This window comes from Xiphophorus couchianus, chromosome 6 (assembly GCF_001444195.1).
Source record: "Xiphophorus couchianus chromosome 6, X_couchianus-1.0, whole genome shotgun sequence".
Lineage (NCBI taxonomy): Eukaryota > Metazoa > Chordata > Actinopteri > Cyprinodontiformes > Poeciliidae > Xiphophorus > Xiphophorus couchianus.
Genome location: NC_040233.1, coordinates 395,721 through 422,198, shown reverse-complemented (window position 1 = coordinate 422,198; position 26,478 = coordinate 395,721). Strand labels below are relative to the sequence as shown.

Sequence of the window (26,478 nt, the reverse complement as noted above, 5' to 3'; positions counted from 1 at the left end):
GCAGATAAATTTTCCTCGAGGAATTTTAATAATCAAGGTACTCGAATCATTCAAGTAATCGTTTCTCCCTACTATGGACATCCATTTTATGAAAGTTGAATCGATTAGATTCTGTTCACACCCGGAATCAATCATAACAGATAGAGAGAGTGAATTATTTTCGTGGAAAAGGGTAGCTGGTAGCAGTAGACAAGGAGATTTCTTTTTGCTTAAATGGTCCGCCAGTCTCCTCGCATCTACTGGCGGGCCGGGCTTTTGGTCGAACAGGACAGGTAGCAATGAAATAATAGGGGGATCCGCAGTAGAGAGAGATAGGAGAACGTTCTTTTTTGTCTTTCCTTTGGAGTTAGGCGGGTGTGACCAATTTGCATGGGCTTGGGATCTGTGAGATTCTGCAGAGGTGATGGAAAGTGAGTAGGAATGAAGTAAGAACAATCTGACAGATGAGTTCTTCATGCTTTTTTCCTTAGTTTGAGCACGTATTCTATTATCTAGCCAAATGGTTAAACTGATTAATTCTTCCAGTGTAGCAGGCTCATCCAACATGGCTAGTTCGTCCTTTAAAGACTCATTGAGTGCATGAAAATATGCACTTTTTAAGGCATATGCATTCCAACCACAGGTTGCTAATTTAATTCTAAAATCAATGGCAAAATCTGTCACCGATCTCTGCCCTTGCTTAATCGTCCTTAACTCACGGGAGTTGGACATTTTATCAGATTCTTGGGCAAAGACTGTTTAAACTCTTTCAAAAATTAATTGAAGGTGCAACCAAAATCAGCTGGGATTGGGTGAAATTACAAAAGCAATCTTGGGTAATGATTGGGTAATGATTGAAAACAAGAGAGCATTGTAGAAGAAATCCACCCCATTGATTAATATCACCTGAGAATTTTTCTGGAGTTAGGTGGATGAATTTCGGAAAACATGGAAAGACCGATGGATCAGAACTGGGAGAGGAGGCTGGAGCTGGATCAGAGGTCTGTTGGAGAGGACCTTGTAAAAATTTAGACAATTCATCGAGATGACGATTTGTTTCAGCTTGGTGGTCACCCAGGTCTTGTAAGTGATGTCATAAGTTTGAATGAGTGAATATTGTTCTGCCATGGTTCTCCTGACAGCATCTGTGGGGTTAGACTGTTGGCCTGAGTGTTCTGTCATGTTGGGTTCACGTCTTTTAACCCACATGACTCGACGCAATCTGTTGGGTTTCCTTAGAAAGAAACTTTTTAATCTACTTTCAATTATTTGAGCATACTGTACTGTTTGAGAACTAGCATCAGTTGAAATGCATGTAAGATTGAATTGAATTTTTTTTTCATTTTGTGAAGTGCTTTGAGATGACATTTGTTGTGAATTCTTGTTACATAAGTAAACTTAACTAAATTTAAATTGATCTTAATGTTTTTATTTTGACTGGGTTTAAAATGCTAGTGAGTTCTAACAGCATATGATATTTTTCTACTACAGGTAAAGGAATTTTACCCATAATAAACTTAACAGAAAATTACCTACAAAAAGTCCCAACTCACTTAAAACTGAAATTGCAACAAGAAAAACATAAAAGGCAAGGTCAGAAATTTAGGTGGCAGCTGTGCCAACTTTATTTATAGGCAGTTTGAAAACAGGGCAACTGACCAAAGCACAAATAACACATGTAAGTGTAGCATATTTATAAGAATAACAATATTCTATATTGCTATTCAATATTATTGGATTTTGACCAATAAGGTAAATGGCTAGTTTTTTCCTCAGAAGATAAGTAAGTATGACTCAAAAAGAGCAGATAGGCTGGAAATTGCAGTTGCAAGTTGGTTTATATTTGCAATGTGAATAATATATATACATATTTACAATATTATTGGGAACATCCAAATGGCCATTAACAAACAAAGGAAAAAAATAAATAAAGAACACAACAACAAAGGAAACTAAATCAATCAGTTGTTCCCAAAGTTTCACAATTGAAAGTCCACACCCGTTAGTCCATTCATCCCAAATTGGGATCAATTAGGGCTCTCAACAAGATAATTATGCTTTGCTTGGCTCCAAATCCGGGTAGGAAACTGAAGTCTTCAATCACCCTAAAAAGAGTGAACTCTTTCTTTGGCTCTATGCCGGTCTTCTAGCTCGCCATCAACCTGGCCAGTTCCGCCGTTTTATTTCACTCTACCGGGGTTTTTTTTTTTTTTCCAGCTCCCTTCTGGCTCACACCAGTTGCCTCCTGCAGCTCTGCTCCTGCCAATGTGTTCTAACCTTCGTGCCTCCCCGCTCCAGCTAATATACCTAGCAGGTAACACTGCAGCGGTACACGTGACCCCAATACTCAACCGCAATTGGCTAATTAATAGTCTCGCGAGAATCGCCAATCATTCTATTAAAAGCATCGCGGAGTTTGAGATATAAAAAGGTTAAAAGACTGGAAAATCGGAGGAAGAAATAAAGGTTAAAATTTACACCCGGGTTACATAAGCATTAAAACACAAATACAATAATACATATAAAAGATGTTATAAAGCTATTCCAACAAATAAACTGAGGGTCCAAAGCCAATAAAAATGATTTTTTTAGAGATTAAAAATACACATTGAAGAGGCCTGTCTGATTTGTACTGGCAAAGAATTCCAAAGCTGCCACAGAACAGAGTTGGTCTCTTTCAAGTTTCCGCTATGTCCTTAACACGGCGGGATTGCTGGATGTGCCTAAGAGACAAACGCACAAGAAAGAGCAGCTACTATGTAACAAACATGAAGGCGAGAAAATAGTGAAGTCTCATAGTCTTCGGCTTCTCTGAAATTTATAGATGATCCAAAACCTGATTTTGATGGAGATATGAACACTGGCAACAAATGCTGAAAAAGCCTTTATTATAATAAGCTAAAATAATCTTGATCCACTGATTGAACTCATGAGTTGTATCAAAATTCTATGTCTATTAATTGTCATAATAAACTTTTTATTTAGATGCATGTAAACATGTAATCTTCAAAGTTATAATCTCTTTCTGGTGTACACTTTGTTTTTTTGAAATATGTGCTAACCCTGTAAACACATTCTGCTGCCATTCTTATTCAGTATTATAAAACATTAGAATATTATACTTCCATCTATCCATTATCCAACACGTTTATTACAAGTAGGGGTTGTGAAGCCTGCTGGTGCCCATCTCTAGAGATCAATGGGCGAGAGGAGGGATTACCCTGGAAAGGTCGCCAGCCCATCGCAGGGCAACACAGAGACAAACAGGACAATCATGCACACACACACCCACAGCTAAGGAGATTTTCAGCCTGACAGTCATGACTGTGGGAGTAAGCCGGGGTACCCGGAGAGAACCCACACATGCACAAGGAGAACATGCAAACTCCGTACAGAAAGACCCCTGGCCGGGATTTGAACCCAGGACCTATCGTTGGTAGTAATAGCATACCGGCATCATAGCAAATACCCCACTTATCTTGCCTCTTATGAGATTAGGATGGGGTAATTTATTTGCTGTTAGTTGTTAGTGTTAGTGCTCTAGTGGACCATGCATCCTATCAACTCCAAGAAGTGATGACTTTGTGGGATTATTTAAAAAAATATTAATTTCAAATATAAAATGTGTAGGCTATTTCCCAACATGGTAACAGAGTGACGGTGATAGGAATTTGCCCCACAATTGGCATGTTGCTGGTTTGATACCCACTCCACATACCTCACAGCTTGCCACTGGATAGTAGCAAGCTCATACCCCATAGCTTGCCACCATCACTCCGATCTGTAGGGTGAAGTGCTTTGGGGTAAAGCCATTTACCATAGAAAGAGTTTGGGTCTGTCTGCCTGGGGCTGCTACAGCCAACAGGAATCATGTCTACCTAGGACATTAATAAATAAATGTGTAGATGGCACATTCGTTCTCATTATTATGGCATTTAGCAAATGTAAATAATTGTGGTCATTCTAAATGACCTAATAGAGAAGTATGATCTGCTATATGGTGTCTTTTGTTTGGTATATGTAAAATTCAGGTTTCAATAGTGAGTTTAAAATGAAAACATATTAGTGTCCAAGATGTTTTAATGCATTTTAATACAGTCCAATTTTAAAAAAAACAACAACTTTTCAAATTATACTGCAGTCCTCAAACGCTTTCTTGAAAATTTTAACAATTTGACTGAGACCCATGAAACATTTTTCTGCTTACTTTCTGTTTCTACTGTGTTAGAAGATTTTTACATTAGTACATTCAGAAATATGTGTGAATGATGTTTTTAGTTCAAGCATTGGTCTTTAAACTTTAACCTTCTGTGTTTCTTTCTGTCTGTTCTAGGGATGACAGCAGCAGCCTCACTTGTCTCTCTTGCATGGGCTTTAGCCTCCTACCAAAAGGCTTTACGAGAGTCCCGGGATGACAAAAAGCCTATTGGCTACCTTGCAGTTATCATCCAGTTCTGCTGGCACTTCTTCACTATTGCAGCCAGGGTCGTCACATTTGCCCTCTTTGCCTCTGTTTTTCAACTTTACTTTGGCATCTTCATTGTCCTGCACTGGTGCATCATGACTTTCTGGATTGTCCACTGTGAGACAGACTTCTGCATCAGCAAATGGGAGGAGATTGTGTTTGATATGGTGGTGGGCATAATATATATCTTTTCCTGGTTCAACGTCAAAGAGGGATGCACAAGGTGAAAACACTTATGAGCACACTCTTATCTTAACCTTGTGAAGACATATTTTTTTTAGATGGAAAGTATTTCTAAATGGAAAAGGTTAGCTTTAATTTAGGTTCTGCAGAGTACTTGTTTTAAGGCCCAAAACATTTAACCTAATTTAAGAATGGGGTGAAAACATGGCGTGGCACAGTACGCTCTAAGCACTGTGCCACGCCAAGCCCTAATATTTTGCTGTTTTAAACAATCTCTTTTAAGTCAAAGTACCGTAAATAACAAATGTTTATTAATACGAGTGGATTGCTACGGTTGGCCAGCTGAGCAAGCAAACCTATATTTAGGAATGTGGGAGTTAGCATTTTTAGCATCCATCTCTATGTTTAGCTTAGCTGGGTCATACTCTGAATTTGGTGCATTTTGTGTCTCACTGGTTTATCTCAAAGACTTTTATATAATGCAAACCACATTTTTTGAGAAAATCAATAAGTGGAAATATTCATGTGTCTCAGTAATGTGACATGCAAATATATTTTAAAAATTATGTTTTGAAAAATTTTATGGGTTGTTGAAGCATAGAGGTCAGCCAAATGAGCATGTCCCCACTGACCAATGTTAGTTTTTCAATGAATATAAAACAAATAAAATACCCAGTAACTGCAAGTTATTTCTACTAATATAAACATTTTTAGGTATACTTTAACCTAAATAAAAAAAATATGATAAAAATATATGAATTATTTATAAAACAGCACTTTTTAATCATGTCCCTCCAGTTTTGTTTAACCCCGTAACAGCATACCAATCCCTCCTTTTTATAAATAATGCCTCAGTCTAATTTCATTAACACCCCATTAGTTGATACTACATTGTTATAATTTTTTTATAATAAAAAAACAAATATTAGACTAATATTTGTTGGACTGTATGCAAAGTTTAAAGAATGAGTCAAAAATATTTTTAAAAAGCCTGGTTTAATGTTTTTTTTAAAGTGTATTTTCATGATTTATGAAAAGCGCTTTTACATCAAGTTGCCATATTCTACTTATTAGTCTAATTATTATGATTCAGAATCAAATAAAATATACTTACAATTAGTTATTTTAATCAAGGGACAGGTGATCTCAAAGGAACTGGAAGAATTAGTTTAATTGTGTTATAGAGTTATACTCATAGAGGAATGAAATTGTCCCGTTACGAACTTAGAGCAACCTAAGTAACAAAGAAATTCGTAATAATGTTTGGGATTTCATGCATAAAGTGAGGAAACATATTTTCTTGGAGGTTCAAAGAGTCCTTCAACAGCTGCAGTGTTCAAAAACACAATTTTTTGTGGGATATTTTTTAAGTAACCTGAGACTCCAAAATGAACCAAATTCAGAGAAATCACCCAGCTAGAAAGAAAACATTTAAACTGAGTAAACACATTGCATGATTAAAATGACTGTTTAGAGTTCTTCTAAAATACTGTTCATACCCTTGGCTCTGTTGCCTGATTGTATCCAAGCAGTTTGAGATTAAAATCCTGCAGAACACAGCACAATGAAATAAACCAAACAATATCAAAACTGTTTATCCTAAGCTAGCGTTTCTCAAAGGGGGTGGTAAACAGGTGTTCTGTTTATCTGTGCTACCCATGAAACTGTCCTACCTTGTGGTAATGCGCATGCGCACTTCGATGCTACGTCACATACTGTTTATTCAGGAGATTTCAAATACATCCTACCTGTGGAAGAATAGTTTCATGTGTTTTATTTCATCGGAGATTACGGTACGTTTATTTAATTTATGTTATACCTGGCTTTCATTAAGCTACTGTATTATTTCATGTTTTTAGTTTAAATAACAGGCAGCTTGTAAATATATTCATAAATGGCTTTAGTTTGTCAACTGCAATGTCGTTACTACTGTAAACAAGTCATTGTTTGGTGGTTAATCAGGACTAAATATGTTGTTTTGTGGGTTATTTTGTCGCTATACTTTAAAAATATTTTAGTTTAATTAAACTGTTTTTTTAAAATTAAACCTTGCTAAATAGATGTTGGTAGTGATACTATGTTGGATTGAAGCTGTGTAATAGCAGTGTAAAATTAGTGTATATTAAGCATATCCTAAAATTTCAGGTGCACAGTGACCTATGCAGTTCGGTGGACACATTGTGGCTGCACTGCGTTTGATAAAGTGTCATACAGCATATTAATATGCAAAAAAGCGTTGCGGTAGTTGTACATGTCTTTTTAATTTAATTTCAATAAAAACCTGTTTCACCTGTCCGATACTGTTTTAGTCTTACAATCACCTCTGTATATAAAATATTCTTTAAAAGGCAGGATGTTCTAGTAAAAGGATTAGTGCATACATCTATAGCTTTTCATTTTAAACGGTTAGGATATTCAGATGAAGGAAGTGATCTTCTTGTGTTTTGTCATGTATAGAAATTGTTCCACAGCTATGCTAAGCATAACTCCTAAGCTTACACTTCAATCCTGTCACTCAAATAATGTTATCCAATATATTTAACATTAATACAACCCGCTATAGTTTTCTGTTTGTAAATATGACGGTAGCAGTTTTGGACGCGTAGCACTGACGGATAAACATAGCTATTTATCCATGCTACTGTAGAAAAATCTGATGAGGTAGTAGAGAGAGGAAGCTTAGGAGTTATGCTTAGCTTAGCATACCTTATTAAAAATATTTTAAATGCACAGGTGTTTGTAAGAGTAAAACAGTATCAGGCAGGGGAAACAGGTTTTTATTGAAATGAAATTAAACACAGACAAATACAGATCACCGCAACTCTTTTTTGATCATTACTATGTTGTATGTTATCAAATGCAGTGGAGCCACAATGTGTCCACCAAACTGTGCAGGTCACTGTGCTCCTCAAATGATAGGATATGATTAACATACACTAATATTACATAATTATTACAGCTTCAATCTCACATATTATCGGTACCAACATCTATTAAGCAAGGTTTAGTAAAAAAAAAAAAAAAAAGTAATTAAACTAAAATATTTAAAGTATAGGGACAAAACAGCCCACAAAACAACATATTTTGTCCTGATTAATCGCCAAACAGTGACTTGTTTACAGTTGTAACGACATTGCAGTTGACAAACTAAAGCCATTTATAAATATATTCACAAACTGCCTGTCATGTAAACTAAAAACATGAAATAATACAGCAGCTTAATGAAAGCCAGATATAAATTAAATAAAGCTTACTGTAATCTTCGATGAACTAAAACACATGAAACAAAACTTCCACAGGTAGGTTGTATTAATAGGAAATCTCCTGAATAAACAATATGTGACATAGCAGCGATGCGCGCATGCGCATTACCACAAGGTAGGACGGATTCATGGATAGCACAGATAAACAGAACACCTGTTCGTATAATGGAGCAATGAACAAAATGTGAATTAGGATCAGAGAATCTGGCACGGAACAGTGAAAATCAAAAGCTTATAGTGGCAGATCAGGTGACACACATGATGGTTAGGCGGTGCAGCAGGTGTAAAGATGTGTAAAGCATGATGAGTAAAGATTACTAGTGTTAAGTGTCAATAAAAACGATAAAATAAAACTAGCAACAGGAAAGAAACTAAAGAGGACATAATAAACCAAGAGAGGATAAAACTAATCAAAGGAAACTAAATAGAAATAAATGAAGAACAAAATGCAAGAATTAACTTGCATTTTAGAAACTAAACTAAATGCAGAATAAACCTGTATGGCAAGACCTTTCGAGCAATAATTAATGCAGAGGACTGTATGGCAAGAACAAACAGTTTCCCGATAAAGACGACATAATAGTGTTGAAGTGCCATGGATTTGTTGAGATCATATATAGTACTAAAAGGAAATATATCTCACAGACGATATCAGTAAGACACTTATCACTTATTTGTTTTTAATGTTTTTATTTTATATATTTATTTCTTCAATATTATTTTACATGTCAGTGTTAATGTCATGATGCTGTTTAAGTGACTCCATGACACTTTCAATTTTACTCTTTAGGATTTGATTAACAACCAGCTTTTTTCTTTGCAATTTTTGAACAGTTAAACTACTAATCTATAAATCAATAGAAAGGTCTATTAAAAATATCATCCATGTTTCTGTCTCATATTTGTATGGCAGTAAAAGGATCTGGAACTTTTGTTTTTCCATTGAAAACATTGGTTTGCACAGTAAATGCCATGGGGGTGAAATTTGATGGATTATATGTCCCATTCTCCTGAAGGCAGCACAGAGCTGCATCACAAGAAACTGAGAGAAACACTGAAGAGAAGACGAGTTATGATTAATATAGTTGCGGTTCTACTGATGTTTTAATGTTGCAGAGCACAGATTTTTGCAAATAGTTTAAAGTTGTATTGTTCTACATCTTTTAAAATTTAGCAACTTACATATCGGAAAATTGCACAGAACAGGAATATTTTTTTGGCTGCTGATAGGTCTACCAATTTTAAGTTGAATGTCCATTGCAGTTTTCTTAGATGCCTGTAAAAATAATTTCTATTCATATTGCTTTTTTGTTCTCTGGGAAATTATTTTTGATGATAAATACAGAAACAACCATAAAAACAGGCACATGCAGGAGTGGCGGGGGGGGGGGGGGGGGGGGTTAAAAGGGGCTTGAGCCCCTGCTCTTTTTATCCTTGATGCCGCTAGTGCCCTTTTTTATTTTTTAAGTAATATTATTATTTAAAATAAATAAATAAAATTCAAGTTCTGTTCTCTGCTTCTCCTTAACGTTTCTACCAGGCGCATTAAAGCTGCTGTTGACGGGATCTGGGCTGGAGGGGAGCAGCTGTAAATAGAAGTTATTGCAGAACCTAAAGTGTTAAAGGAAGATTTGGCCCATAGCAACTGGAGTTCACAAAATAAATATCAGCGAAAATACTGTAGCAATAATTAGAACCGCAGCATAAAGCCAAACATGCCAAAATGAAATGAATCAAAATGTCCCCAAAGCATCAGCGGACTGGCATATGGGCCACCGGGGGATTCCAGGTAGATTCCAGGTAGATTCCAGGTAGATTCCAGGTAGATTCCAGAGATGCGGATCGCAGTGGCTGTTCCTCCAGGGCCGGGCCAAGGTAATATAGGGCCTTAGACAGAACCCCCTCCCTCTGGAACCCGTCCTACTAAGAACTTCAGCATCACTAACATGTTTAAATATAGATAAGGTGAAGTCTGTGAGAGGGAGACCAGATTTATTGGCCAAGTTTAAAATCAATCATTGGTTGTTTGCTGTGATGTATTTGTGACAAACCCAACTCAAACACAAAGATTACATCATATTGTAACCATGGTAACACAACAATCAAACTATCAAGATGATTCTTTAAACTTTTACAAAGTAAACTTCCTAATTAAATCCTAAATGTACATTTTTTCTCAGCTGAATACATTAAATAAAATTAAATAATTATGTAATAACATTGTCATTCTCTATAAATGAATGCTACAGGTTTAGATCTGTGGTCTGTGTTAAAAATTAAAAAAAATTAAACAATTTCTAGGGCCCCTGAATGTCTGGAGGCCCCTGCCAGCAGCTACTGAGTTTTCTTTGCCTTGATATCTCAGTCTTATAATTCTAGATCTCAGAGGTGTTAACATCAAACAGTTATATAGAGTTAACCCCTTTGAGGTTTTTTGATCTATAAAGCAGTCTGTAGCCAAGTTGTTCTAGAGGTTAAATAGATATTATTAGGGCTTAATTAGTAAAATGGCAGCAAATTTGCTTGTTTCATAACCAGACCTTCTCTCCGATGGTCTGTATAACAGCTACAATCTCAGATCAACTCAGCCCTCCAGGACTGTTAGCAGCAGAAACAGCAACTTTATACCTGTTGGGGAAAATATACTACATTTGCTTTGCATTGTCCCCACGTAATGGAAACGATACAGTAGGATCCAATTAAATTCTTGATTAATATATGTTGGTGCTATGTTGTTGTACATTGTTTTAAGATCTTGTTTAATGTGCCCTTTTTTAACTTTGAGTCCCTGCCCCTCCAAAGGTCTCTGCACGGCCCTGCATAAAAATGAAAACAACATAAAATATAATACTACTAATAAAATAATATTCAGTGCAAAGTAACCTACAAATTATTTGATGGGGACCGCAAGGGTACTTGATAGTGGATAGGGGGCCGCTGGCCCGAAAAAGGTTGAGAAACACTGTCCTAAGCCAACTTATCTACATCCAGACACTACCTCTTTTGTACTTGACTGACCCTTGAGAACCAGGGACTTTCCAATGAAGAATGGAAGCTTATCGCTTGGTCAGAGGGATGTCTCCACTAGCGGCTTTGGTTTTTTAGACCGAAAAGAAAACAAAGCAAAGATTGCATATGCCTCTAAATAAACAAGCAATAGATAAGGTGTGCTTCAAATTAGTTAACTAGCAACCAAAATAATGCATGAGACCCTCATCATTATCATGAACAAAACAAAGTATCCAGACGCAGAGAACTTCTTAATATTTTGATATTTTAATGAAGCAAAGTTAGTTGTATAATACCTGAGAGTAAAAACTAAACTGATATGGGGAGATGAAAGGTGAAAGCAGTCGAATCCAGGGGTGAATGAAAGAAGAGGAACTTAAATGCTGGGAGCTTGACTGGGTGAGGAACAGATGGCCGATTAGAGAAAGTCACAGTAATGAGGAGACATTAATGGCATAGAGGAGCAAGGAGCAGTAAACAAACTACAGAATGGGCAGAACATAATCTAAAAGGAATAATGACTATTCATTATTAACTAACTAAAATACGAACAGACTGATCTAAAGAAGGAAACAAAGGCTGATCAAAATAAGGAGAAAGAAAACAAGGAATGACAAAAGACTGGCAGAGATATAAATAATCAAAATACAAATCCTGAAAAAAATCCATAACCCAAGACAACCGCTTTCAGTTACCAGCTATTTTCTTTAGTTAAGCACAGCACTTGAAATTCAGACTTTAAACAGTATTTTCTTTGTTTTTAATCTCACTAATACTACAAAGTCCTCCACCTAATATACTTTTTTGTTATTCTATCTCATTTGTTTGTGCAGGTATCGGCTGTCAATCTATTATCTAGTGATCCTGGTGGAGAATGCCACTCTCAGTGCATTGTGGTATCTTTACAGAACACCTAAAACCACTGACGCCTTTGCAGTCCCAGCACTCTGTGTCATTTTCAGCAGTTTCCTTACTGGTCTGGTTTTCATGCTCATGTACTATGCTTTTTTCCATCCCAATGGTGCTCGCTTTGGACGCTCTGCTAGCTGCCAAGGGCTTGATATGAACCCAACAGCTCAGTTCTCCACACTACCTTCTGATGGTGGAACCAACTCACTGCGTTCCAACCGAGGAGCCACTGGAACTTTAGAGCGTGACACTGGAAAGTATTCGGAACGGGATAGCTGTATCCCAGTGTTTCAGGTCCGACACCCAGTGCCATCCACTCCTTCATCGCGTGCTCCACGCCTAGACGAGACTGTTATCAAACTTGACCTTTGTAGGAATCAATACCCAGCCTGGGAACGTCACGTTCTTGACCGCGGTATACGGAAAGTCATCTTGGCTATGGACTGTTCCATGACTCCTCCTCGTCTGATGTACAAGGATGATGCCATGGTGCATGAGCGACTGGAATATGAGACTACGTTGTAGTTTACCTGCTATGATAGCAGCAGTGCAGCATCATGTTGTTCTATAAACAGTTGGAGGATTTGTGACTATGCTTAGTCTATTTTTTCACACCCCGTATGTTTAGTCACTTCAGTCGCCTCTTCAAACTAATGGATCTAGTTGGCACTCTTGTATAGTTACTTTCATTCACCAGAGGATTTTTTCCTGATTTAAAAGAAGAGAATAAATTGATACTCTGTTTGAATTAAACAAATCCCTGTTGAAAACAGATAATGTACACCATGATATAAATGATATTCAGTCAAACATGAACAGTTCCAACATGATTATGCAGCCTTTAACCTCCTGTCACCCTCAAAACACTTACATGTTGGTCAATGGGTACATGAGGACACCAGTGTCCTTATTATAGTCAATGCGTTTTTTAAAAACGACTTTAATTTTTTTAATGTAAGGGGTAGAATGGATGATAAACACCCTGTTTTGGTAGTGCCATGAGGTTCCTGGAACTCATCTTTTAGTAGTTATTCAAAGCACAACTCTAACTTGTCAAGGATTAGTAAGTGTCTTTGTGTCTCTAAATATTAATATTTTAGGGATATCTCTATTCTCCACACACAAATAATGAACTATAGGAAGCCAGCTGTCAAAGTAGCATTTATGTCCAATCATTCCTTTGTTTATTTTTTTATTAAATGGACCAAGTCTGTCTGAATGAAGCAGAAAGGAGCAAACCAAAAGGATGAAATATAAAGAGAAATCAGCAAGTTATTTGTCTACTACACCAGTCACACAGAATCCCAGAAAAATAGCCAGTCTGCTCAGTGGAACCAATCTTTACACATCTGTGGTGGTGATCAAGGAAAATGTGTGGAATGGACAGAGGATGGGAGGAGAACATGTCATGAAAAGGGGAGCAACATGGAGAAGAAGAGAAAATGTGGGAAGGCTGCTACCTTTGTCAGAATAAACACAAGGATTTGTAGTTCTCAGCTGCAATATGAAACATCGTTTTAATTCAAAGAAAAGGTACTGTAAAAATTACCAAAGTCATTGTAATTTATTTGGCCTTTATCTTGAAGTGTATTTACTTTGAAAACCAAGTCTGTGGGGGTGTGTGCGTGTGTGTATGTGTGATTGACAGAATGCAGAGAAGCTCTGGTGGAGTAGTTGCTGCATGCCTGAATTTGCACTTTGCATTTAGTGATCCGCAGGGGGCGGGGGGACGACCGGTAGACGAAGGGACGAAAGTAAGAATGGGGACAATACGGTATATTTACGGCACCTTTGTTCACACTTAGAAACTCAACTACCAGCCAAGTACCGCCACAATGATTGTTGAGACCAGGATGATATGAAATTTATTGTGCGGTTCGTCCGTAAAGCTACATTTACACTGTAACCATCAACTACTCAGTCGCCCGCCGTGTTCAGTCTATCCGCTCATCTGTATAAATACTCCTGCAGCGCTCTTCTCGCCATTCGCTTTCAACCAGCAGGTCCAGGAGGAGAAAGGCTGCCGTACTCAAGGCATCGTGCCAGTCATTTTAAGGATGCTTATTGGTCCTCCGAAAACGATGAAAACTCGGGTATTATCATCAATCAATAAAATCCCCACAGTCCAAACGTGAAAATTGGATGTTATGACGCTAACACTTAGCATTCATCAACAACTCAGAGGTGGAAGTGAGAGCTTCGAGCCACGCAAATAATGTCCCAGCCAACAGTGTGCTAAATAATAAATCGTAAATTAACGAAGCTTCAGGCTTTCCTCTACACGTCTTGTCGAGTGATCACCGTTTCTATGCGACAGTATCAGCAGCAACAGAAATGTAAACAATGGAGGGAAGAGGGAGATGCGCATTTTGTTTTTAGAAAAACAGGAACTACTTTGAGTTTCTGTCGCCAAGTCCGATTATTATAAGCGGCCGTGGGCTTTTTTTTTTTAAAGTCGCTATCAAGTTTAATGAGTCACGGGTTGCACTTTTTGGGCTCGTTTTTGAACGTGAAGTTGCTCATTTGGGCTTGGAAATAAACAGACATAAACCCCAGAATGTGTCTGACCTCCAGTTAGTTTTAGTCAGGCTCTCCCTGTCCATCATTTCCTGGATGATCTGTCCTGCTGTGTCTTTGTTAATGTCAAGTTAATATATTACCTCTGAATGACGTCGAGCTTCGCGTTGCGCTCCAGAAAACTGCAAACTGCAATTGAGACTAATTTGAACAGCGCAATAAACGTGAAAACAGCCACGAATAAACGTGTCCGTAAAGTTGTGCAACTAAACGCCATTATACGTAATTATTAATATTAAGATAAGTGTCACAAATCTGTGCATCAGCCATCTGAATTGTGGAGCTGCAGGAGGAGTGCTGCACTCTGACACCAAATGCAGGGCCGTAACGCACAACCTGGAGGATGGGGGGTTAAAATTCTTCTTAGAGTTTTCCAGACAATAGTGGACCACACAAAAATATGCACAAATTACTATCGTTTTTCTTTTGTACTGTAACCATTAAAAAATCTCCCCTTCAGTTCAACCTTATAAGTGGAGACACATTGTTGATGTTACCGTTATAAAATAGCTTACAATAAAGTACTGGCAAAGATCAATGTAATTTTCACAGCCTTGTTGCTAGCAGCTGCTGACAGTAACTAAAAAAGTTACTTTTAATGTAACTTAGTTACTTTCCAAATCAAGTAGTCAGTAATCTAACTGAGTTACTTTTTCAAGGAGTAATCAGTAATCTGATTAAAGTTACTTTTTCAAAGTAACTATGCCATCACTGCTACACATACAACACAAATTGAAAAGACTGAGAAAGTTCAGTCTATATGCGTCATTGAACCTATCAATTTTTAGAAAAAAATTTCACTGAAATGCAAACAAGTAACTTCTTATGCAAAAACAGACTACTAGCTTACTTAGCAACTACCTTCAGTTTAGAGATATGTTTCCAACACAAAATGAGTGAAGTTAAAAATTAGTACTCTACATGTTAACCTGTGAGTCATTCTGATTTGTTACACTGATGAAAAAATCTACATAATACTGTGAATAATGTTTATAGTATTAAAGTTTTTATTTTTCTTTCAAATGAGCTAAAAAGTAGAAAGAACTTCTGTAGAACTTCTTAATAATGGGCCTGATTACTGAATAATGAAAAAATAGCTTTTCAGCTTACTATATCACATCTAAAATATTAGCTTTCCAACAAAAACAGTCTCAGTTTTTTAATAACATTTTATTCCTTTGGTTACATTAATTCAACATTTTTAAAAGTAAAAATATAGTCACCTTCTTCAAATAATGGCCTAAGTCACTTTTGCCAAAATATAAAAATATGGTTTAGGCAAAAATAAATAAATAAATCACTACCTGTTTTTGCCAAAAGACGTCCGTCCATCCATCCATTTTCTTCCGCTTTATCCGGGGTTGTGTTGCAGAGGTAGACTTAGACTTAGACTTAGACTGACTTTATTGTCATTTTGCATGCACAGGGTGTATACAGAACGAAATTTCGTTGCATACGGCTCAGAACAATGTTTTGAGCTTTCAATTGTGAGGTTACTCCAGAATAAAATAAAATACAGTATAAAATATGAATATAAAATATAAAATATAAAGTGCAGGAGTGACAGTAAAATATAAGTTATTTAGCTCTGTACATGTGCAAGGTATGAAGTGGAGACCAGATTTTAAGTGCAGTCCAGTTAAGAGTTTAGCAGTCTGATGGCAAGTGGGAAAAAGCTGTTTTGGAACCTGGTGGACCTGCACCGGATGCTGCGGAACCTCTTTCCAGAGGGCAGCAGGGAGAACAGTCCATGGTGGGGGTGTGAGGGGTCACTGATGATGTTTCGGCCTCGGGACACGCAGCGCTGGGATGAAATGTCCTGGATGGAGGGAAGGGGGGCCCCGATGATCCTCTCTGCTGTCCGCACCACTCTCCTCACGTTCTTCCAGTCGGAGGCGCTGCAGCTTCCACACCACACAGAGAGGCAGCTGGTCAGAATGCTCTCTATGGTGCTTCTGTAGAACGTCTTGAGGATCGTCGGGTGCAGGTGTGCTCTTCTCATCCTCCGCAGGAAATACAAACGTTTCTGTGCCCTCTTGGCCTGAGACGTGGTGTTCACAGTCCAGGTGAGGTCGTTAGTGATGTGCACCCCCAGGAATTTGGTGCTGCTGACCACCTCCACAGCCGAGCTGTTGATGAGCAGTGGAGCGTGGCTGGGCTGGTTCTTCCTGAAGTCGACGATCATCTCCTTCGTCTTGTCAACGTTCAGGATCAGGCTGTTGTCTCTGCACCAGTCCACCAGCTGCTCCACCTCCTCTCTGTAGTCCAGGTCGTTGTCGTCTCTGATGAGGCCCACCACCGTTGTGTCGTCCGCGAACTTCACGATGTGGTTGGTGGCGAACCTGGGGACGCAGTCGTGTGTCATCAGAGTGAACAGCAGAGGGCTCAGGACGCAGCCCTGAGGGGAGCCTGTGCTGAGGGTGATGACATCGGAGGTGTGTTGTCCAATCCGGACTGACTGAGGTCTGTCGGTGAGGAAGTCTAGCAGCCAGTTTTGCAGGGGGGTGCTGAAGCCCAGGTGTCCCAGTTTTCCTGCCAGATGCTGTGGGATGATTGTGTTGAACGCTGAGCTGAAGTCCAGGAACAACATCCGCACATGAGAGTTCTTCTCCTCCAGGTGAGCCAGGCTCAGGTGTAGGGCGGAGGAGATGGCGTCCTCAGTGGAGCGGTTTCGGCGGTAGGCAAACTGGAACGGGTCGAATGTGGAGGGGAGTCTGGAGACGATGTGTTCTTTTACCAGCCTTTCAAAGCACTTCATCATGATGGGAGTCAGTGCCACAGGCCGGTAATCGTTGAAAGAGGTGACTTGAGGTTTCTTCGGCACCCGAATTATGGAGGCAGTTTTGAGACAAGCTGGCACTGTGGCTTGGTCCAGTGAGGTGTTAAAAATGTCTGTTAGGACACCAGCCAGCTGACCTGCGCATTCCCTGAACACCCGCCCAGGTATGTTGTCGGGGCCTGGGGCCTTCCGTGGGTTGACTCTTTTCAGAGTCTTCAACACATCGGCTGTGTCCAGGTAGAGTGCCTCCTCTTCCTGGTGGAGAACAGTTTTCTTTGCCGGAGTACTGTTCAGTGCCTCGAACCTCCCAAAGAAGTTATTGAGTCCATTTAGAAAGTCAGCATCAACTTCACCCACTGGGGGGGAGGATGGATTGTAATCTGTGATCGCCTTTATGCCTTGCCACATACTTCTGGTGTTGCTGGTGTCGTGGAAGAACTCCTGTATTTTTCGACTGTGGGTTCGTTTTGCTAACCTGATAGCACGGTTCAAGTTGGCTCTCGCTGTCCTCAGTGCCTCCTTGTCGCCAGACTTGAAGGCTGAGTTCCGTGCTTTTAGCATTTCACGTACCTCCTTAGTCATCCAGGGTTTTTGGTTGGCCCGGGTGATAATGTTCTTAGTGATGCTGACGTCCTCTGTGCACTTGTTGATGTAGGCTGACACCGTCATGGCATACTCATCGATGTTGATCTGGTCGTTGTAAGTGGCTGCTGCCTTGAACATCTCCCAGTCAGAGCACTCAAAACAGTCCTGAAGTGCCTCCATGGCCCCCTCAGTCCACACTCTCACCTGCTTCACTGTAGGTTTTGTTCTGATCAGCAGGGGCTTGTATGCAGGAATTAGCATGACAGATAGGTGGTCTGAAGAACCGAGGTGGGGGCGGGGGGCTGCTCTGAATGCTTCTTTGATGTTGGTGTAGGCCAAGTCTAGAGTATTCACTCCCCTGGTTGGAAAATCCACATATTGGTTGAAGTGAGGGAGAACAGTCTTCATGTTGGCCTGGTTAAAATCCCCAGCAATGATGAAAACGCCCTCTGTGTGTGAGGATTGCAACTCACTGATGGTCCGGTAGAGAACACTCATAGCCTCTTTAGTGTTAGCACTGGGGGGCACATATACGGCAGTGATGCTAACAACAGTAAACTCCCTGGGCAGGTAGAATGGTCTGCAGTTAACAGTCAGAAGCTCGATGTCCGGGGAGCAGTAACTGGCGACAGTCATGGCATTTTTACACCAGTTGTTGTTGATGTAAATACACAGCCCCCCTCCTCGGGTTTTACCGCTGAGAGCGCTGCTCCTGTCTGCGCGGAATGTAGCGAGCCCCTCCAGGCTAACAACGTTGTCCGGTATGGACGAGTTGAGCCATGTCTCCGTCAGAATGAGAGCGCAGCAGTTCCTCAACTCTCTCTTTGAAGACAGTTCCAGTTGCAGATGGTCTATTTTGTTGTCCAGAGAGCGGACGTTGGAGAGGAAGATGGACGGAAGCGGCGATCTGTGATGGTTAGCGTTTAGCTTAGCTGTTAGTCCACTTCGACAGCCGCGCTTCCGCTGCCGGTCGCACCGCCTTCGCTTTCTCCTCCTCCGGCTAGTGCTGCTAGGCGAGTCCGCTGCGGGCCGCTGGGTCTTGCTTCCGTAGCACTCCGAGATCACGTAAACACTCCAGAGTAGTCGTATTTATGAGTCCAAAATCACTTGATGATCGCAATTCCAGCAGACGCTGGCGATCATATGCTAACTTACTGAGTGGATGCAAAGTTTGTAGCGTTTTAGGCGGCGTATTTTGCTCAAATACTCGCAAGTTGTCGAGAGCCCATGCAGCCGCAGCCATTTTGGGCGCCGCCATCTTGGAGTAGCAGCTTCAGAAGGGAGGCTCCTGTTCCAGCTCCTCCGGGAGAATTCCAAGGGGTTCCCAAGCCATCCGCGAAACGTAGTCCCTCCAGCAAGCCCTTGGTCTTCCCCGGGGCCTCCTCCCGGTGGGACGTGCATGGAACACCTCACCAGAGAGACGTCCAGGAGGCATCCTAACCAGATGCCCAAGCCACCTCAACTGGCTCCTCTTGACGTGAAGGAGTAGCCGTTCTACTCTGAGTCCCTCCCAGATGACCGAGCTTCTCAACCTATCTCTAAGGGAAAGCCCAGACACCCTACAGAGAAAACCCATTTCAGCCACTTGTATCCGCAATCTTGTTTTTTCGGTCATGACCCAAAGCTCATGACCATAGATGAGGGTGGGAACGTAAGTCGACCGGTAAGTCGAGAGCTTCACTTTTTGACTCAGCTTTCTCTTCACCACGACAGACCGGTACAGCGCCCGCTTGACGGCAGACGCTGCGCCAATCCGCCTGTTGATATCCCACTTTCTTCTTCCCTCATTCGTGAACGAGATCCCAAGATACTTGAACTCCTCCACTTGGGGCAGGACAAAACTTCCCCCCGACCTGGAGAAAGCACTCTACCCTTTTCCGGCTCAAGACCATGGCCTCGGATTTGGAGGCACTAATCCTCATCCTGGCCGCTTCACACTCGGCTGCGAACCGCTCCAGCGAGAGCTGCAGATCACAACCTGATGAAGCCAATATGACCACATCATCCGCAAAAAGCAGAGATGAGAACCTAAGGCCACCAAAACGGATCCCCTCAACAGCCTAGCTGCGCCTAGAAATTCTGTCCATGAAAGTAATGAACAGAATCGGTGACAAAGGGCAGCCTTGGCGGAGTCCAACTCTCACTGGAAATGAGCCCGAATTACTGCTGGGAATGCGGACCAGACTCTGACACCGGTCATACAGGGACCTGACAGCCCGTATCAAAGGGCCCAGTACCCCATACTCCCGGAGAACCCCCCACAGCGCTCCCCGAGGGACATGGTCGAACGCCTTCTCCAAGTCCACAAAACACATGTAGACCGGTTGGGCACACTCCCATGCACCCTGCTGAGGGAGTAGAGCTGGTAAAGTTTTCCACAACCAGGACGAAAACTGCACTGCTCTTCCTGAATCCGAGGTTTGACTAGCCGATGGACCTCCTCTCCAGGACTGAATAGACCTTGCCAGGGAGGCTTAAGAGTGTGAGCCCCCTGTAATTGGAGCACACCCTCCAGTCCCCTTTTTGAACAGGGGGACCACCACCCCAGTCTGCCAGTCCAGGGGAACTGCCCCCGATGTCCATGCAATGTTGCAGAGTCGCGTCAACCAACACAACCCCGCAACATCCAGAGACTTAAGGAACTTCGGGCGAATCTCATCCACCCTTGGGGCCCTGGCACCGAGGAGCTTTTTAATCACAGAGGAGCTTTTTAACCACCTTGGCGACCTCGTTCTCAGATTGGAGAGCCCAACCCAGAGTCCCCAGGTTCAGCTTCCTCAGTGGAAGGCATGTTGGTGGGATTGTTGGTTGGGAGGTCTTCGAAGTATTCTGCCGCTGGCCCCCAATGTCCCGAGTTGCGGTCAGCAGCACGCCATCCCCACTACAAACAGTGTTGGTGCTGTACTGCTTCCCCCTCCTGAGACGCCGGATGGTGGACCAGAATCGCCTCGAAGCCATGCGGGAGTCTTTCTCCATGGCCTCTCCAAACTCCTCCCATGCCCACTGTTTTGCCTCAGCAGCTACCCGAGCTGCATGCCGCTTCGCCCGCCAGTACCCATCAGCTGCTTCCGGAGTCCCACAGGCCAAAAGGGCCCGATAGGACTTCTTCCTCAGCCTGACAGCATCCCTCACCGACAGGCACCGCGGTCACAGCTCCGATAGGCCACCTCTACAATGGAGGCACGGAACATGGTCCATTCAGACTCAATGTCCCCAACCTCCCCCGGAACGTGTTCAAAGTTCTACCGGAGATGGGAGTTAAAGGGGATTCCGTCAGACGTTTCCAGCAAACCCTCACAACACGTTTGGGCCTGCCAGGTCTGACCGGCATCCTCCCCCACCACCGGAGCCAACTCACCACCAGGTAGTGGTCAGTGGACAGCTTTGCACCTCTCTTCACCCGAGTGTCCAAGACATACGGCCGCAGATCTGATGAAACGATGATAAAGTCAATCATTGAACTGCGGCCTAGGGTGCCCCGGTGCCAAGTGCACCAGGACACCTTTTTGCCAAAAGACAATTTAGGCAAAACACAATGACAAAACAAAAAAACACTTTTGGTAAAAAAATTGCTTCGACCATAACTTTAGGAAGTTGATGAAACATAAAATTATAGTGTAATGCAAAAAAGGAAACAATCATGTTAAATCATATTTGCAGTTTGATAAATCTGCAAGATTAAATTTGCAAGGCATATTAGATTGTTTATTTTTCTAGTCTGTGCCAAAAACCTTAAGGTATAATAGAAGTCATGCATGTGATGTCACTGTTTGCATTTCATACCGGTGTTATGCTCATAAGGTACATTACTGAGTGATACAAATAAGTTTGATAATAGTAACTGCATAAAAACATCTTAAAAACAAAATAAATGGGACAATGTTCTGTGCAAAGACTCAGCAAATATTTAGAAGTTTTAAAAGCAAGGAGTGCAGAACATATTTTTTCGAACAAGTTTAATGATTGCCTGCAGCTGCAGCCATTTCATTCTAAAAATATTAAAACCTTTTTTTTTATTATTCTAGATGACTACCAATGATTCTGACTTTCTGTGTGGGAAATGAAGGGGCAGAGGAGCCCTAATCAACAAGCTATGTAAAGAGTTTGGAAATGAATTAAATGATTTTTATCTAAGATCTTTGATAATAACCCTGTGACATGAATCTTGTGGGAACAGACAAACATATAGCAGCACGAGTGTTGGAGGAGTTACGAGAACCAGAGAAATATTGCATAATCTCATTTCTTTATTTTAGAATGTGGCTAATGGATCAGAGAATTCACAGTTCTTACACACTATGTGTGTTGTGTATTTGGATTTGTGTTTTTATGAGTGTCTTTGTCATTTTGTGCCACTGTGATGAGCTGTTGGATCAGGCTAAATGTTTTTTCAGCAGTTCTGTCTACTAGTCTTTTCTTCAGCTGTCAATAAATCTTTATATTGTAGTGCTCTTTATTGTCACTTACTTTAAAAAGTGTATATGTCTCATGTTTTAATTATGGATCACCTTAACCTTGTTGAGGTCTTAGTATGGGACAAGAGCATTTAAAAGTAAAAACAAAAAAACAGGGTGTTCACCTTTGTTCATTGGTGGTACTTGTTAAAGCAAGATTCAATATAATAAAATAACAAAAAGAAATATTTAAACATCAGGCTAGTTTACATTAAGTACTCAAACTTTTCAAAGCTAGCTGCTTTAACTATACCTTCTACAGGACAACTGTGGGAACAGCAGTTATTGATTGTTCAGAAACAAATCAATTTCTTTAAAATCTAAAGTCTCTAGATTAAAGAAATATGTTGTTTCTCAGCGTCCACTATTTCTCTTTAATATTGTGAAAATCAGCAGAAGATATGTATCTCCACTGAACAACACCAAGAGAGTTGATTAAAAGCATTAGACAAAGTTGGCATTATTGAGAGGATTCTATTTAAACTTGTACAGTCTTTGTTTTATACAGATGTCTGTTTTAAGAGTTAGTTGAAGTTGGGTGTGGAGGGTGTTCCCTTCAATTAAAGTACTTGCCTGTAAATACATGTAAGCAAACTGTAAATGCTTAAAAAAAAAAACATTCGTCTCTTCTTGAGTTCAGACTGTGAAAGGTGTCTTTAGAGGTTTTATGCCACCATGTTTTCTGTAACTATGACAATATATTAAGGACAAAAAAAAATACATGTAATGTATGTGGTGACAAAAAAAGTCGTTCAGAGAAAAAAAAAAAATTTCCCCTTGGTTGCAGGCTGTGTGAGTAAAGTCAAAAGTGCTACAACATTCAATAAAAGTATAAAAGCTCACTTTTGATTATTCTTATTTTTGTAAAATGTTATTTGGATTTAATTAGACACTCTAAGTTGTTTAATAAAGTTCACTGTGGTCATTTTCTGGCCTTAATATTGCTTGTTTTTTTTCTTGTTTGTACTGTCAAGTCTGTCTTAAATTGTGAAAATGTAAGTAATTGAAATATTTTTTCATGTGGAAATGCAACACTAAGCAAGATTTTCAAATAAACTATATGTTAGGACATTTTTATTTTATTTACAAGTATAGAATGTGTCATAATCAAAATGAATGAACCAAACATTTGAAACCAAAGGAACTTCAAGCCTTTTTACAGCCTTCTAGGCTGTAAAAAACACATGGACTTGAGCTTGTCTCTAAGGTAACATCATCTAAGTTTGCCAAGAAAGTGAACTGAGGAAGAGGAGTAATTACATTTCAGACACTTGGATACATTTTCACATAACTGGAACCTCTGAACAGGTGGAGAGAACCAGAATGTGTGGGTGTACTTGTGAGGTATATTTTATACACCTTTACTGCCTATGCATTGTGAGTAGGTATTAGATGACGCAAAACCCATTCTGTACATCTTTTAATCTGTATAGTGTACTATGGAAGATTTTGTATAATTTTAATCGTGAATTGAGTTAGTCATTTCAAAAGTTCTTAGACATATAAAGGGACCAGAAATTTTGGTCAAAGTTGACTGACAAATTGATCTCCCATTTCACCATAGGAAGAGATAAATTAATGTATCTTAGACAGGATGCTGTCAAAAATAATAATAATAATAATTTAGGTTATGATTAAAGAAATTTTACAGATGGAACTTTAATCTATGTATTTCTGACCTAAATTTAGTGAGCTTAAATTAATTTTATTATAGATTTACTTTGTTGATATTCTAAAAATTTTAGTCTTGCCAGTCCCATTTTTTTGTATTATTAATCTGTCAAATGGGATAAAGTCTAGCAACTCTTGCACACTTATTCCAGGTCTTCAATTCTTTACACCTCCAACCTGGGAAGTTTATCTATTTGATGTAGGATGTAAGGGTTGTTCAAGATTGGTGTACAATGTCTGCATAGGATTAGTGAAGACTCACTGAAAGAAACTCCCACCTTTACTTTTAAAGCATACCTGCTGTTTTATGTTTGAGCTGTCCTTTTGTCCTTTCATTATCATCATCAGCAGCTTTATTAAATACACAAATGGATCCATAGAAAGATAATTTAAGAAAATTAAAAAGAAACAATCACATAAAAAGATAATAATCACATACAAGTCACTGATTTACAGAAAGGCTAGACCGCCACTGATTCTACATTCTGGACTTAAATCTGACTGAGCTTTGTGAAATATCTGCTAGTATCTGGATGATGTTGTTGGTAGAAACATGTTACCTCCACATAAACCTGTACATAAGGTTTCGTAAGACAGCATGAAAAGAGGAGACATCAACACCAACAAATACTAACTGACTAGCACTAGTCCATCTCGGCATCCTAAGCCGCATCCTCATTCCGTCATTGTATGCCACTTTGAGTTTCTGTAAACTGCTTTGTTGATACTGTCTCCATAAGTGAGCAGTATAGAGAGGAGTGCATCATGCTTTAAAGAGACACTTTCACTGAGACAGAACACATCCTGAATTTATGTACCAGCACGTTGGCTTGTGCACACATTAAACGAAGCGCTCTGTAAATGTCCATATCATCAGTCAGATCATCAGTTATATACATTAAAAAGAAGACGAGACAAAATACTTCCCTGTCTAACCCCATTCCTTATTTTAAAAGGAACTGAAACACAATTGCCCCATCTTACGTATATTAACTGATGCGTGTACCAAAAGGACAAAATTCTAACAATAGATCTGGGAATCCCTCTGTAGTGTAGCTTATAAAATAACTTTTCATGATTAACCCGATCAAAAGCCTTTGAGGCATCTATTAAACACATTAAAATTGTAGAGTTTTGCCTATTATACAAATGTTGGGTTCTGCAGGGGAGTGGTTTCCTTCTCCTTCACAGGGTGGCAGGCTGATGGAATCTAGCTGTTACTCATCACCACCAATCTGCAAGGTCCTTAAAGAGGAGCGGCTTCACGGAGTCAGATGCCAGATTATTCTGCTTCTACAGTGGTACTCTCTAGTTGTCAGTACTGTATTCCCAGTGTCCTCCTTGTTCTGACTCCTTTTCATCTGCTCCTTCCTCTACAGTGAACCCGAGCTGAATACTCTCTGAACCGGACTCACCTGAATCCTAGCTGCTCCGTTGGGCCTTGCACCTGGGTGCGTTACGCCCGCCACTCAGCTGCTGCCTGTCCGCCCTCAATCGCCTGCTGGAACGTCCCCATCTGGAAAACCACCACACCTACTGTTGGACCCCCATGTACTCTCCTCTGCTTACCTACTCGTAAGTCACCATCAGGTTACTCCGTCATTCCCTTCATTACTTCCCACTTTAACCTCTCGCCCTTTGCAGTTCCTCCGCTGGCCCGGTTCCTCCCTGCTGTCGCAGATCGACGCTCTCAGCACATTCAGTTACTAAATAAATCTGTTAAAACTGTTTGGGTGTCCGTAGTTGTTGCTTGCCTTAGAGTCCTAGAAACCTCGCATTATGACAACAAATCTAAAATCCCTTTCAAAACAAAGACACGCATATCTGTGTCATGGTGTGATTTAAAACCAAACTGGCTATCTGAAGTAAGGAGAAATTTTTCAATCTTACTCAATATAATCCTCATTCTTTGAAATAGTCATTCTTTGAATGTGCAGCATTAAGTGGTCACATGTACTAAAATCAAAAGCTATTTCAATCAAAAACATCCTAACAGACCGAATTTCATGTTAACATTGGACCTTCTTTGATATCACAGCACAATTCTTGATCCATTGAACTTGTGAGTTTGTGGAAAGTTTCTGCTTAAATTTCTTTGCACGATGTCAGAAAACCTTCCCAGAGCTGCTGGTTTGATATGAACTGCGTTCCACCCTCAGATCTTCTGCTTGAGGAAACTCCAAAGGTTCTCAATAGAGTTGAAGTCAGAGGAGGATGGTGACCATGAGTTTCTCCCCTTTTATGCCCATAGAAGCCAATGACACAGTGGTATTTCTTGCAGGATGAGATGGTGGATTGTCATGCATGAGGATGATTTTGCTACGGAAAGTACGGCTCTTCTTTTTGAACCATGACAGAAAGTGATCAGTCAGAAACTCCATATACTTTGCTGAGGTCATTTTCACACCTTCAAGGACTCTGAAGGGGCTGACCAGCTCTCTCTCTCTCTCTCTCCCCATGATTTTGGCCCAAAGCTTGACTCCACCACCTCCTTGCTGACGTCACAGCCTTGTTGGGATGTGGTGGCCATCCACCACCAATCCACTACTGTGTCCATCTGGACCATCCAAGGTTGCACAGCAGTCATCAGTGAACAAGTCTGTT

At 40.4% G+C, this 26,478-nt stretch overlaps 1 protein-coding gene and 1 long non-coding RNA gene across 2 annotated transcripts in view; one reads left to right on the top strand and one right to left on the bottom strand.

Annotated features, from left to right (window-relative positions):
- The window catches only part of xkr4 (XK related 4), a 55,262-nt gene extending 40,918 nt beyond the window's left edge, over window positions 1-14,344 (top strand). The window contains exons 3-4 of the mRNA XM_028021193.1: window positions 4,313-4,667; window positions 11,733-14,344. Coding sequence (XP_027876994.1) covers window positions 4,313-4,667; window positions 11,733-12,333 — 956 coding nt within the window. The 3' untranslated portion in view covers window positions 12,334-14,344. The remainder of the gene's footprint in view (window positions 1-4,312; window positions 4,668-11,732) is intronic.
- Window positions 6,669-9,271, bottom strand: LOC114146808 (uncharacterized). The gene is made up of 2 exons (XR_003595968.1): window positions 9,012-9,271; window positions 6,669-8,044 (listed from the first exon to the last, which is right to left on the bottom strand). It is a non-coding gene; the product is annotated as an uncharacterized LOC114146808 (long non-coding RNA).
- Window positions 14,345-26,478: the final 12,134 nt, after the last annotated feature.